The 12,875-nt window shown below is 61.0% G+C and overlaps 2 protein-coding genes across 2 annotated transcripts; both read left to right on the forward strand.

Moving 5' to 3' along the window:
- Positions 1-3,899: 3,899 nt before the first annotated feature.
- Positions 3,900-4,455, forward strand: TRAVEDRAFT_31956 (uncharacterized protein). Its single transcript, XM_008045867.1, has 2 exons — positions 3,900-4,056; positions 4,128-4,455. The coding sequence occupies exons 1-2, from the start codon at positions 3,975-3,977 to the stop codon at positions 4,286-4,288; spliced, it is 243 nt and encodes an 80-aa protein (XP_008044058.1). The 5' UTR covers positions 3,900-3,974; the 3' UTR covers positions 4,289-4,455.
- Positions 4,456-9,390: 4,935 nt separating this feature from the next.
- TRAVEDRAFT_31957 (uncharacterized protein) lies at positions 9,391-9,713 on the forward strand (the record flags this gene model as incomplete). Its single annotated transcript, XM_008045868.1, has 2 exons — positions 9,391-9,414; positions 9,466-9,713. A coding segment is annotated over exon 2 (248 nt), but the record flags the coding sequence as incomplete, so codon positions are not given.
- Positions 9,714-12,875: the final 3,162 nt, after the last annotated feature.

A 12,875-nucleotide genomic window follows, 5' to 3' on the forward strand; every position in this document is an offset into this window, starting at 1 on the left:
CGGTGCGACGGAGACGGACGCCGGGCCAGGGCGAGGTACTGTTCGCGTCCCCGCACACGATTTACCGCGCTACCTCGCCTCCCAGGCAGATCCAGCTGCCAGCTGATCAGACGCCCCCGCCCCGAGATCCCATTCACTCGCGCGGTGACAGCACGGGGGCTAGCCCGCATTCGCCTTCGCATTCGCATTCGTCCTCGAGCCGGCGCCAGACCCCGCACTGCAGATCATCGAAGAGCAGGGCGCGGCGAGGTCTCGCGAGGGACTTCGATCTCCTTTTGCTTTGTCGTTCTGTAGGAATATGTGGGACGGCGCGTTGGCGCGCGCGCTGCCAGATCTGGCAGGGTGAACGGTACGCGGCTTCCCTGTGCTCAGGCTGCTGGGCCTGCGGCTGGAGAGTTCCGGCCTGGTAAGCTCCAAGCGGCCGACGTCTGCTGTGGGTGCTCGCGCGCGATCCTACCGCTTAGTATTCTCGACTGTTCGTGCCGTTCCTGAATTATTGATCTCATAGCACAAATTCGGCAGGCATACTACCCTACTCGGACACGACGCCGTGGTGCACGGCCAGCACTTCTCCTTCTCCTTCTCTGCGGGCGACATAACCTACCGCTGGGATAGAATTCGAAGCAGGTACGCCCAGGGCTCACGTCAAGTCGTCCACGGTAAAACGTCTCACCGGAATCTAACCGTGCACCTGCCAGGTCCGGTGCGCATGCAGGGCAAGGTTGCGAGCAGTGCAGGTCGCTGGACAAGATCCGAACCGCACCCGCAATTTCCACCTTTCATGCGACCTCTCCTGCATGCTCTCCTTGTCAAGAGTGTCCCGCAAAAATGACTCGGGACGCAATGCATCAAAGAACCGGTAGACCCCGCGCGCCCAGCGCGTTCTCCCTCACCTCCCTTCAAACCGCATCTGTCGCCCGAACCCTCCAGAAGCGCCTGCCAAAAGCGTTGTCCGTCTACTCGAAGCGGGAGCAGCGCCTCCTTTCCCGGCCCCGTATGTCCGTATCGGGCGTGCTTCTGCGGCGGATTCGCAGGCGTGCCGTCATAATGTGCGAGCTGGCGGGACGGGCACGCCCCGGGCCCGTCCGGTGGGTATATTGTGCCGCAGAGCGGGTGTGGTTTGGGGTGCGTATGTCGGCAGCGCGGGCTGCTGTGTCACGGCAGCATGAAACCTTGCGCTCGTCTTCGAGGAGGGTGCCCAGCAGGTATTTGTATTTCGATGACATGGTGGGTGCCGCCGTCATGGGGGTGGGCTCACCGGGATGCACGCCTGATGACGCACGCCTTCGACTGGTCGGAAGTGAGGGGTTGTGGGCGTGCGCAGAACCGCCGCCCGCACGCGAACACGCTCGCTTGTGCAGGGCTTCGGCGCGGATATGCATCTGGGAGAGGCGCCGGATCGCCGCCGCCGCCCCTGCAGGAGGAGTTGAGTTGATGGTATAGGTCCGTCGAAACACGATCGTTCCAGCGCCGCAGATCTGGCGCGCACGCGGTGCGTCTATTGCCACATACTGTACTCCATCTGTGACTGACGGCGCGCATACACAGACGAGGAAGACCTGACAGAAGATCCAAGGACCCCGGGATGCGCTCTATGAATCTGGAAGTCGAACACGAATCTGAACTCGGCCCTGCTAGACGACTCCAGCCGGAACACCGTCGATCCCAGCGCAGACACATGTGAGCACCGTTGAATCTGCGCCGAACGCGCCCCGCTCAGGGAACGCTCCCAAGAACGCGAAGCCGCCCGCCCGTGAAGAAGCGGGCCCCCGTGCCGATCCCGCGCCCACCTCCCATCCAAGTCCTTCTAGTCGTCATTCCCGCGACGCGCACGAGAAGCAGCGTCCCGAGATCCAAGGTGCACGCGGTGACGTATTCTGCAGCGAACGGCCGGGGTACGCGGAACTGCAAGCCTGACGTCCATGCCAGCTTCAAGCGTCCCGTGCAAGACTGAGGTCAGGGTTAGCCGGGCGCCTGTCTCCCGCTGAGCCGCGTCATCCGCTCTTGCCTCTCGCGCGCCGCGTTTCGAGAGCTCGACGAGTCGCGAGAAGGCTGCTGGGCGCACTCCAACCTCGCGCTCCTTCTGGCTGTACGCTACGTACTAGTGTCACTCGTGCTCTTCGCGTTCCGTGGCGTCAGTCCGGGCGTCACTCGTGCATGCGCACTCCTCCGTCCGTCCTTCCTGTTCGCAGCGCTCTCCGCAGGGCCTGGGCGTTGATTCACGAGGCGCGAACCGGGCGTCGCACGCGTACATGCCTGCCGAGCGAATGCGAGGACCACAATCGACACATGTCACGCCAAACAACTCGAAGCACCGCCCCTGGCCTCGACGACGCTCAGAGACGAACAGTCGATCGACTCTGATGCCACATCTCGGTACGTGTGGAATCCCTTTTCATCCCAGGATCTGAACGAAGCATCCATGGCAGATCCGGCTGGTGTGCTCGACGTGTTCTAGCACCGCTCAATAACGAGTACCCGGCAAGCCCCGTACGGCGACCCCGTCATCCAGGAACCGGTACGTCAAAGTACCACTCATTCGCGCGCTCTCACTCGCGAGCACTCGCACGTCCAAGATCCGAACTGCGCGCGCCGGCCACAGCTTCGACGACGCCGCGCACGATCTGCGCCGGCCTTACTTCATATCGCCGCCCTGCGTCCGGCGTATCCAGAGACGCCTCGAAGGGTGGACCTTCCACGAGCATCCGCCTTCTCCGCCTGGAACACGCTGCGCGGGTCGTTTGAGCAGTCACGGACGCCGAACGCGCACACAAGTCTCGCGCCGTATCCACACGTGTGGCGTGCTTCCGCCCAGCATAGGCAGAGGTCCCGGTTTCGTACATTGGGCCGTATTAACCTCACGCGGGAGAGCATGCAAGACCATATTTCGTGGCCGGTGGATGCGTGCTACGGCAAGGCAGGTGGAAGGTATGTGGGGGGCTCCTGGGAGGTGCAATCGATAGCTCACGCGGAGTACTACAGGTGTAGGCTCTACATCTATTCTACGTGCCGCGACAATCATCGCCACGCATGTTCCGTGCTGTGCAACATCACGGTGAGTGTCCATCCTCCTGCAGCGGTCCATGATGGCTCACCAATAGTTGCATACGAAAACGCCTCGCTGTCTCGGGGGCGAGGTCGCAGACGATGCGGGCAGGCAGCGCGAGGGCGACGACAACAACGAGAGGATCGACGACGAGGGTTCTGACCACGGAGTGGGCAGCGAGGAGCACACCAGACGAAGGATGAGGGCAGCACGACTGTCCGCCATCCCAGCCCTCGCCGCTTTTATGCGCTCCCATGGGCGCACGGATCATGATCACGCCGCGCGTCTCCGCCCACGCCTCCTCGCCTCGTCTCGCCTCGCTGGCGCCGCGTCGCCCGCGCTCGCGTTCTCCGCCGTCACGGCAAGCACGTCAGCAGGGCGCACACACGCGACGCCCAGCCGCGGTGTCCCCGGATGCGTCCCCTCCCCGGAGCACAGTCGCCTTTCGCGTGAGCGGCGATGTTCTGCAGAGCTCGGCGGAGGGGCTAACCCCGAGCATGCTCGCTCGCCGTGCGGACGGTATCACGGTCGCGGCGAGATTGGCACGGCCGGGGTGTCCACGTTGGGAACACCTCTCGACGTCGTTTGTTCCCCTCGAGTGCGCGGGCCGCTCTGAGTGTGTATCAACCACGGTCACGCATCGAATACACGCCTTTGGCTGGCCGGCCGCCCTCTGTGCGCGTTGTGTGCTACGTCCAGCGCGCGCCCGGTGTCAGGGAGAGACAGAACACGGCCCGCACACGTCGGGGGCCGTGCAACGCGTACCACTCGCGTTCGCGCCGTCCACGCCCGCGTACCGCGCGGCGCTCGCGACCTGTTGCATCACTATCCACGTCCCCGTCCCCCTGCTTCTCGCCTCCGCGGCGGGCGCCGTCGGCCCGCGATTCAGCGCGCTCGGCGTACCGGATTATGCCCCTCCGCGCGACAAATGTCCGCCCCCGCCTCGACGGCATGCCGGGGCACTCCCAAACACGGAGGAGCACTCCCCTGCACCATGTCGCACACGCCCAGTGAGTTCCCCGCCGCGTATGATGACATTTTGCTCACGCCGTTTCGCGCGATTTCATTGGTGTTTTCGAAGGTGCCCGCAAAAGATGCGCATCGCGACCCACTCCCGAGCTGTGTGGCAACGTCGCTTTGCGTCGGGACGCCGGTGTACGTTCACCATCCAATTCGACTAGTTTCATGCGCCCCGCGGACGGTTCGATCGATGCGGTTTCGCGGAGGGACCGTCGGGTGTGACGGGTTCCAATGCAGCATCGCCGCTCCCCGCGGTCTCCCCTCCCATTGAACTCGAAGATACGACTCTTGTATCGCATACGAGTCGCATCCAGACTCCCCGGGACGTCCCGTACGCGCCCCGTGTGGAGCAGAGACGAGGACACGGCCCGGGCGAGTGGTGAATCCAATAGACGTCCATGGCCCGCCCGACATACCGCCCCAATTCGCGCCGTCCCCGTACGTTCTCTCGTGGTGCGATCACGCCCCATTGCATCTAGTTCCACGTCTCCGCGTCCCTGGCGGCCGGCGGCGGCGTCGTAGCCAGCAATCCGGCGGCGGCGGCCGGCGCATGACTGCCCGTGGACCCCACCCCGCCCGACAAACCATCGGGCCCCGCCTCGACCGTGTACCGGTGTGCCCCCAAACGCGGAGGAGCGTCGCCCTGCATCATTCCGTACGCAACGGGTGAGTTCTCCGCCCCGTACGACGACATAATATTCACGGCTTTTCGGGCGGTTTCATGGGTGGTTTGGCGGGGTCCCCAGAAAATCGCGCGGCGAGGCCCGCATTCGCTTCGTACGGCCGCGTCGTTCGGCGTCGACAATCTGCCGTGCATCCCTGCCGGATCGAACTGGTCTGCTGCCCGTGCGGACGGTTTGGTGATCAGCTGTCTTGCGGGGTGCCGGTGGGGTCGAAGTGGTCAAGTGTACCTCGCCCGCTCTGTCGCGGCTCCCTCCGGTCTCGAGCCCCGCGAAAACGTCGATCCATCGGAGGGGAAGCACCCACAGGCTCCTCGAGCGCAAGGGAGACGTCTCGCAGGACGGTTTCGGCGCTGCGCGGGTGGCCTGACTGCAAGCCCGGGCATTTGCACACTGCGTGCCGCCCCCACGAGCGATCGTTTGTGCGCGCACGCGGCGCGCCGTGCCGCGCAAGGCTCCATCATGAGGGAAACATCGGCTATGGATGGTACGACGCACATCGTGCATCCGCAATCAGCGCTCACGTACGATGACACAGATCCCGCACGACGCTTGACGCTTGGCGTGATACTTTGACCGCGAGGCGAATCCGACGAATGCAATCTTCCTCCGCCCGCGCCCCGGCGGATACGACGTCTTCTTGCGCGCGTGAGTCGTGCATGTTGTGGTAGCTGAACTCGCAGATGCTCTGGTCTTCCTTTTGTCGCGAAACTCACGTGGTACAGCGTGTGCTCTACATCTCCGAGTCCGAGTACCGGTGGGCAGCCGGGCTGTAGTGTACCCCATGGCGCATGAGTCGCTACGGGATTTCATCTGCATGTCGCGTCGTAGCCGCCGTATCCTAGCCTGCGCATCACCGTGTTGCCTGGGCTGTGAACTTGCACATCGGATAGGCCGATACCCCATTGGACTGATGCCGGTGCGCGTCAATGGCACACCAGGCCCTGTACGGCCTTCCGCGGACGGCTCTGGAACAGCGCGATCGTACTCCCTACTCGTTGATACCCTAATGACGCCGTCAGTGGACAGCTATCGGAGATCCTCGCAGCCTGGGCCGACACAGTGCATCACGCCCAACATAGCTCAAACAGTCCCGGCGTATCTATCCGTTCGGACTGTCGGGACTCGACACGTCTTTGTACGTGTGTATCACTCGATCTGTGGCAGCCAGTCTCGCTGACGCTCTGCTACGCCAATGCCATACGGCGCACTTCTCGACTCGCGACCTCCCGTCTGCACGTAGCAATGTGAACGCGAGTCGCCCCGCCGACGCGCGTATCCTGGGCTGTGGATCATTGCACCCCGGCATCGGCACTCCTTCTCACCTGCTAACCGCTTGAGGCGTGTGTGCGGAGTGTCGTCCCCGACTGTGGCCGCTCGTACGTTCCGGGGCAACCACCGGCGCGTGGATCCGACGGGAGATGCGGGCATACTACGCAGCAGTGCGGGATGAGAAGTTTACTCGCAGGGTAAGTTGGGGAGCAAGCGCAAGCACATACTTGATTACTATTCGAAATGTGTAGTTACATGCAATGCTATCGCATCCTCAGTGCTACGATAAACACGAACTCTGCGCAGGATATCTGGGCAGAACACCGAGTCCCTCTGTGCAGCTTTGAGCACGGGCGGAATGTGTCATGCTACCTAGACTAGCTGCTGGTCCATGGGCCACACTGGATGCCCCCTTTAGCGACTCGGCACTATTTGCTGCTACGGAAATCATGGATATCCGAGACTGTGCGCACGATCTCCTCAGATACGAAAGCGCGAGCGCTGAGTATAATCGGCAGCTTACAGATCACAGCAAGTATGTCAAACTGTTGATGCATGTCACTAATTTGTTTACCGCTCTCAACACCGCACCAGTCAAATATATTTACACACTCGAACAAAATGGAAGATGCCAAGAAGGCTGCCAGAGCGACCACCATTGAGGTATATGCCGACAGACTTTGGGGCTGTCATTAGTATACAAGGGAGTTCGCGCACACGTGCTGGGACTCGGGAGATGGGGAGACTGGCGCGTGCAGTGCAGCAAGCCGGACGGAACCTATAGTGCACGGGCGCGCATCTAAACCGAAGTGCCATGCCCGGAAGACTGGCAAAGTGAGCTATTTCCGCAAATCACTCACCGGTTGGCAGAACATCCGGCGCACGGAACTCTTGGCCTCGAAACCACATCCACAACCTGCTTGCATGTTCGTGCTTGACACCATAGGCCGCCGGAGATGGCTGATAAGCAGAAATGAAAACCAGTATGAGCTCTGGCAGCAGATAAAGTCGCTGAATGTGTCATACAACACTTGCACCGTCGCCAATGAAGCACGCGGCTCGGATTCCGTCGGTATCAAGACAATTGTCTACCCCCGCATCCAGGACTACGCATGGAGCAATGCACGGGCAGCTTGATAGCTTGGCTCGCCATGGGTGATGCAGGGCTTGCTGGAGGAGATGAAACGTGATGGGAGGACACCCGATTCAAGGGTGCTCGCTTCAACGCCGGTCTGCCGTATGTTGCGGGATATGGAGGTGTGATTCAATTCTGGGCCTGCACCGCCGCCGGCTGAGCGAATGGTGTTCTGCGCTGCCTCCAGAACAACAGGACTGAATCGGGTTGCATTATGTGCACACCTGGAAACAGGCATGGAGATCGTGCAGAGTCGCCGCCAGGGACGGCACCCACTTCCGTAGTCTAGGCCCTGGAGTAGAGAGGCAGGAACGTGCTGGTGGTCGATGTGCAAGATGAGCGCTGTGCACAGGCACTCACGAACCACGCACCCCATTCCGCATTTGGCAACTGGGCGGCGCTAGTGCAGGATCGATACGGCCGAGGACCCCTGAAAATGCCTATAGTAGGCCGTCCGGTAGACGCTCGTCATCCGGACGGCGTCTGAGAAATTTTTGGCCAAATGATGGGTCAAAGTCCGGACAAAATGACCCTCAAAAGGTCACCTAGCCGGCCGGACTTCCCGGACAGCGAGGCCTCTGGGCTCCCTCGGCCGGGCCCCAGAGTCCGGACACCACCGGGGTCAGGCTGAAGGGTCCCCTTCGGAGGGGTGTCTCCAGGGTTCCCGGCTTATCCATCATCATCAGCCGTGTAAGAACCATTGTTGATGGGACTTACTACTCACTGTAGTGCACTTGACGTTTGTAGCTTTTCGGCTGAGGTATGTCAGAATGCGGCGTAGCAATCCGGCGGGCGCTTCAAGACTTCATACGCATTATCCTAATCGTAGAATTTTTCTGCATTGGGCACACCCTCCAGCCTCACTTTAGAGGTAGATTTGGACGTCTAATGGTTGTAAACCGCGAAATAATGTCCGCTTGAAGACCATGGCGGCGCGCCGGAAAAAATTTGCGGTTTTTAGAGGCCGGCCAGGAAATCCGGACACCTCCCCGGCCCCGAAGGGGCCGGACGGAAAATCCGGACACCACCGAGCAAAAACGGCATCCTGGTCGCGAGTCCGGACAAATTAGGCCAAAACCTCGAAAATATCGACCGGACACGGAGGGCCAAAATCATGGGCGTCTACCGGACGGCCTACTATAGGCATTTTCAGGGGTCCTTACGGCCGCCACTCGCGTCGTTCACGGTCTAGCTTGCTCGCTTTCTGCCATTTCAAAACACCTCGGGATATAAGGGCCGGATGTGTAATCTGGGTTTTTGGCTATTTACGTTGTGGAACACAGCAGGGAGGGCTATGGTGATCGGAGCGGGCCAAACTTTGGTCACTTTCAGCCGGCTTCACAGCCTATCAGGTCTGGTGCATCTCGCGAGCACGTACTTACCTTTCTATCTCCGTGCCAAGAAATGTCCAATTGATATTGCACTTCTGTGATGAGCCTTGTACATTTGTATTCAGCTAGACATGTAGAGCAAGGTTGCATGGGACAAGCAGGAGACCTGCATGATCCAAACATCCTTTCTCTGCAGGTCTAGGTTTATTTATGACAGAGACTCTTGCGTGAGTAAGATCTATGGAGTATGAGACGCCTCGTGTGACTCTAGAGTCGGGCATGCTTGTCCGGGAAGAGCTGTGCCAGCTTGCCGCTGGTCTTCCGAGGGAACAAAAATATATCCAATTTAACCGGAACTGTCAATTCTCTGACAAACTCGCATACACGACCCTCACACCTCAGGCCCAGGTGGAAATGCCACGCTCCTCGGCCTTGACGGGCATCGTCTGGACGAAGCCTGCACACAGCCGTCCTTGCACTTGTCCTTCTCCCTCCGTACCCACCAGGAGAGTCGTAGTGGCCCTCAATCCCTTCCTTTTCTCTCTTCCCCATGCATGCCCCACAGTACCACCAACATATCGAGGTGAGTATTCCACACGTCCCACTCCATGTCAGTGCTGATGGAGACTGTACACAGGAGCCGCCAACCTATGTGCCTCTGGCCTGCCTATTAGCCTGAGACTCGGAAAGCCACCGTGCCCATGCACCCTCACTGGGTCATTGACCATGCAGCATGGAGCACCGTGTCGCCAGCCATTCGGAGTCACGCACGCGGGGCCACGCCACCGGCCATGCAGGGTCTGCACTTGCCGCACCGCACTTGAACTGTCCCCGACGGCACCGACTCCTTTGACCCCAACAAAGACTTGCAGACGGAGCTTCGCGGAGAGGATGTGCAGATTGTGGGCTCGACATGCTATGTACGCAAATCTATGGACGCCGATGGTGAGTGCTTTCGCCCCCTTCAGCTCAGCGTCGAATATGCAGACGTACTTCTCGTTGGCAGATGTTCGAGCTCATGTTCGGCCGGCGGCCATCGCAGACACCGCACTGCTCGTCTGCGAAGACGGCGGCTATCAGCGCTCGAAGCTGGCGGCAGCGGGATACTGCCGCAAGCTTGTGGTCCCCAGCGATGAGAGCGCCACTTGTCTTCATCCGGAGTTCTTGTCCAACATCCGCTCGCTGGCCCGTCGTGCGAGCACTCATCCGACTTCGGTGACAGCAGCAGAGTCACCCCAGCGACACCCCCATTCATGAGGCCTTGACGGTGCTCGCCAAGGTTACATGACATCGGGGCCGCCCTTCAAGTCGACGGCACCACACAATGCCCGCGTGACGCCTCCCCCACGACACCGCTCGCGTCGATGTCCGGATTTTCCCTTCGTTGGCCATACCCCGTGCTGAATGCAGACCCCTGCGCAAAGTCGCCGCATCCACTGCTGCCAGCGAGGGCGTTTTCGTTGTATTCACCGACGAGGAGTCGCCGTCTTCTTCAACGTCCGACCTCTCCGAGGACACTCCGCCTGCGCACCACCGTGCCCTGGTGGCGATCGCCCGGTGTTGCAGACATTGCATAGGCAAGGGCCGCCGTCCGGCACATCTATAGCTGCGAGGGCTCAGCGAGTGGACAGTGGTGCACATGACGACAGGAGATCGTACCTGGGGTGTACGGGAGGCACCGTGCGCGCCGGCGGCCGTCAGATGTGGCTGCGGAGGAACGGCGCGCTCCGCCATTACTGGACCGAGCGGTCTCGGGTGCATAATTTCGGACAAGTCCCCGACAGGCCGCCGGCCTGCTGTAGGGCGACTGCGAGGACTCGGTGGAGGATGACGAATCTACAGAGCGCGACAGTGAGTACATTCTTTGAGAAACAGCTGCACGGCGACTCAACGTTGAAGATTGGCACTGACTGCTGGAATGCGCAGATATGGAATTGGCCGGCGGCCGCGAGCGAGCCGTTGCGAGCAGAAACGAGGAGCTGGTCGGCGGGCCTTCGATGAGCGCAAGTCGTGCGCCAAGTGTGAGAAACGGGGATGCCGGGGACCTAGAGCGGCTGGTCAACATGCGAGGACACCAGCATCGCCACCGCGATCGCTCGACATCGTGGATTCGCAGATCTCGAGCCCGTTTGCGCGGCGCGGAGCCGGGGGCAGACCGGGAACTGGTGCAAGGTTTGTATGGGTCGCATGGAGGCTCGAGTCTCTGGGTGGGCCGGGAGACTTCGGTTCGACGACACGAACCCAGGAACAACTATGTACGCCGACATTCGGTCAGCCCAGGGCAGCTAAACCGAGATGCGCAAGGGACGAGTAGATACGGCGCGCGCACCCTTGTAGTAGACAGTTCCGCGAGAGAGCACGAGATGGCGGTCAAGAGGAAAGCGCGGCCAAACAAGCGCCCTCAGTGTCTGCGCGCGCGCTTTCTGCTCTCTAGAATACAGCGAATGCAGCCACTTTGTGCTCTAGAAAACAGCCAGAGTCCCACAAAGTCAACGGCCACTTTCTGCGCGCGCCAAACAGTTGTGTTCGCGCCGACCAGATCCAGCGATCGTCCCTTCCGCGCAGAACGACGCGCCCTCGCCGGGAACTTCCTCGGCGGACCCTGCTACCCGTTGCCTATCTGGTCCGCAGCCTGCTCATAGCAGGCCCGTGCGGTTCCTGGGACGGGAGAACCCCTATTCGTGGGAGGGCGCGCGCGGCCGACAACTCCCCTCCGAGCCCTGCGAACTTGACGGGCGACTTGTGACATATCAATGGTTTCAACCTTTTATTGCGTCCGGCGGCCCAGTACCGCCACCAGCTTGTCCTGCGGCGCCGTCTGCCGACCGTTCTCTGAATACGGTGGCCGCCTGTTTGACGCTATCGTGAGCGTCGGAGGTGGAACTCTGATCTGCGTGAGAGTGGGAGCAAGCGTCGAGAGATGCGGACGCAGTCCGGCGGTGGAGCACCAAGAACCAGACGCTGAGTTTCGATACCGTGTGACTCTGCCGTCACAGCCACGCGGCATGGGCGTCTCTCCACCCGAGCGACTCTCGTTCGAACTTGCGTCCACCACGACCGGCATGCAAATTTCGTGTTCCATTATACCGCCACACACAACCGCACGTCGTTCGGGTGCATACCTTCTGGCGAATATGCTTTCGCCCATCCACCCGCAAAAATTGCGCCCGGATCATCCGCTCGGACGACAAACCGCCGGTGGGCTGGTGGCAGTAGGTACGCAATGCGCACGTTGAACGTTGATCACTATGCACGGTCCCGCACGGCGGCCCTTCCGCTCGCCATCGGAGGCCCGTGCCCCGTTTATCTGCACGACATGCATAGTGGCTGAGCGCACAGCCGACTGCGATCCCGGGGACTCCGGGTCGTCGCAACAAGTGCTCAGGTTCGTCCGGCATCCTTCCAATCGCCACCGTGCTCGCAGCGCTGATGCCGGTGGCATTACAGTTTTTTCTTGTCTTCAGGAGATATAGCAATGTGCGCCATAGGGGTGATGTCCATCCAGCGGCCCGGCTGCGGCGTGTTATGTTGTAATGTATTCCGAGCGGAGGCCTGCCACCTGCAATATCGGACCGCTTTCCAAGCTGTCCTGACATTATCTTTAATGAGCGGCGTTATCAGTCACGCATGGACCGTAAACGACAATATCCTGGCACAAACTAGAAACCAGCGACTCCAAGCCGCCCGTCAAGTAAGTGGAATATTCGAGGGTTTCTAGACATGCTCACAGACGGCGTCACGTCCACCCAAGCCTTCTGTGACGCGATTGCGCATGCGCACGCACAGATCTTCAGAGCAAGCCTGTCTCCCTATACATCCACGCCCGCTCCACATAGAACGCGTCCCCGACGGTCAGAAGCCCTGCGCAGTGAACGTTAAGAACGTGGACCCCACCACTATTTCTTCTCATCCTCGTCACATTTCGCAGACCCGTGGTTCCCTCGATAAATGGCGCTCTGTCGATATCTCCCTCTGCGCAGACGACTCCTCCCGCACGCGAAGCGGACACCGGCCACGGTCCCGGGGCCCCCGCACGTCTCACGGCGCATGGGGAACGGCGCGCATCGGTGCGACGGAGACGGACGCCGGGCCAGGGCGAGGTACTGTTCGCGTCCCCGCACACGATTTACCGCGCTACCTCGCCTCCCAGGCAGATCCAGCTGCCAGCTGATCAGACGCCCCCGCCCCGAGATCCCATTCACTCGCGCGGTGACAGCGACGGGGGCTAGCCCGCATTCGCCTTCGCATTCGCATTCGTCCTCGAGCCGGCGCCAGACCCCGCACTGCAGATCATCGAAGAGCAGGGCGCGGCGAGGTCTCGCGAGGGACTTCGATCTCCTCTTGCTTTGTCGTTCTGTAGGAATATGTGGGACGGTGCGTTGGCGCGCGCG

Source organism: Trametes versicolor, assembly GCF_000271585.1.
Source record: "Trametes versicolor FP-101664 SS1 unplaced genomic scaffold TRAVEscaffold_13, whole genome shotgun sequence".
Taxonomy (NCBI): domain Eukaryota; kingdom Fungi; phylum Basidiomycota; class Agaricomycetes; order Polyporales; family Polyporaceae; genus Trametes; species Trametes versicolor.

Bases quoted from the DNA above. Each gene is read 5' to 3' on its own strand.
- TRAVEDRAFT_31956 (XM_008045867.1), top strand. From the start codon at position 3,975: ATGTCCGCCCCCGCCTCGACGGCATGCCGGGGCACTCCCAAACACGGA. The intron at 4,057-4,127 runs GTGAGTTCCCCG...GTGTTTTCGAAG, and splicing joins CACCATGTCGCACACGCCCA to GTGCCCGCAAAAGATGCGCA.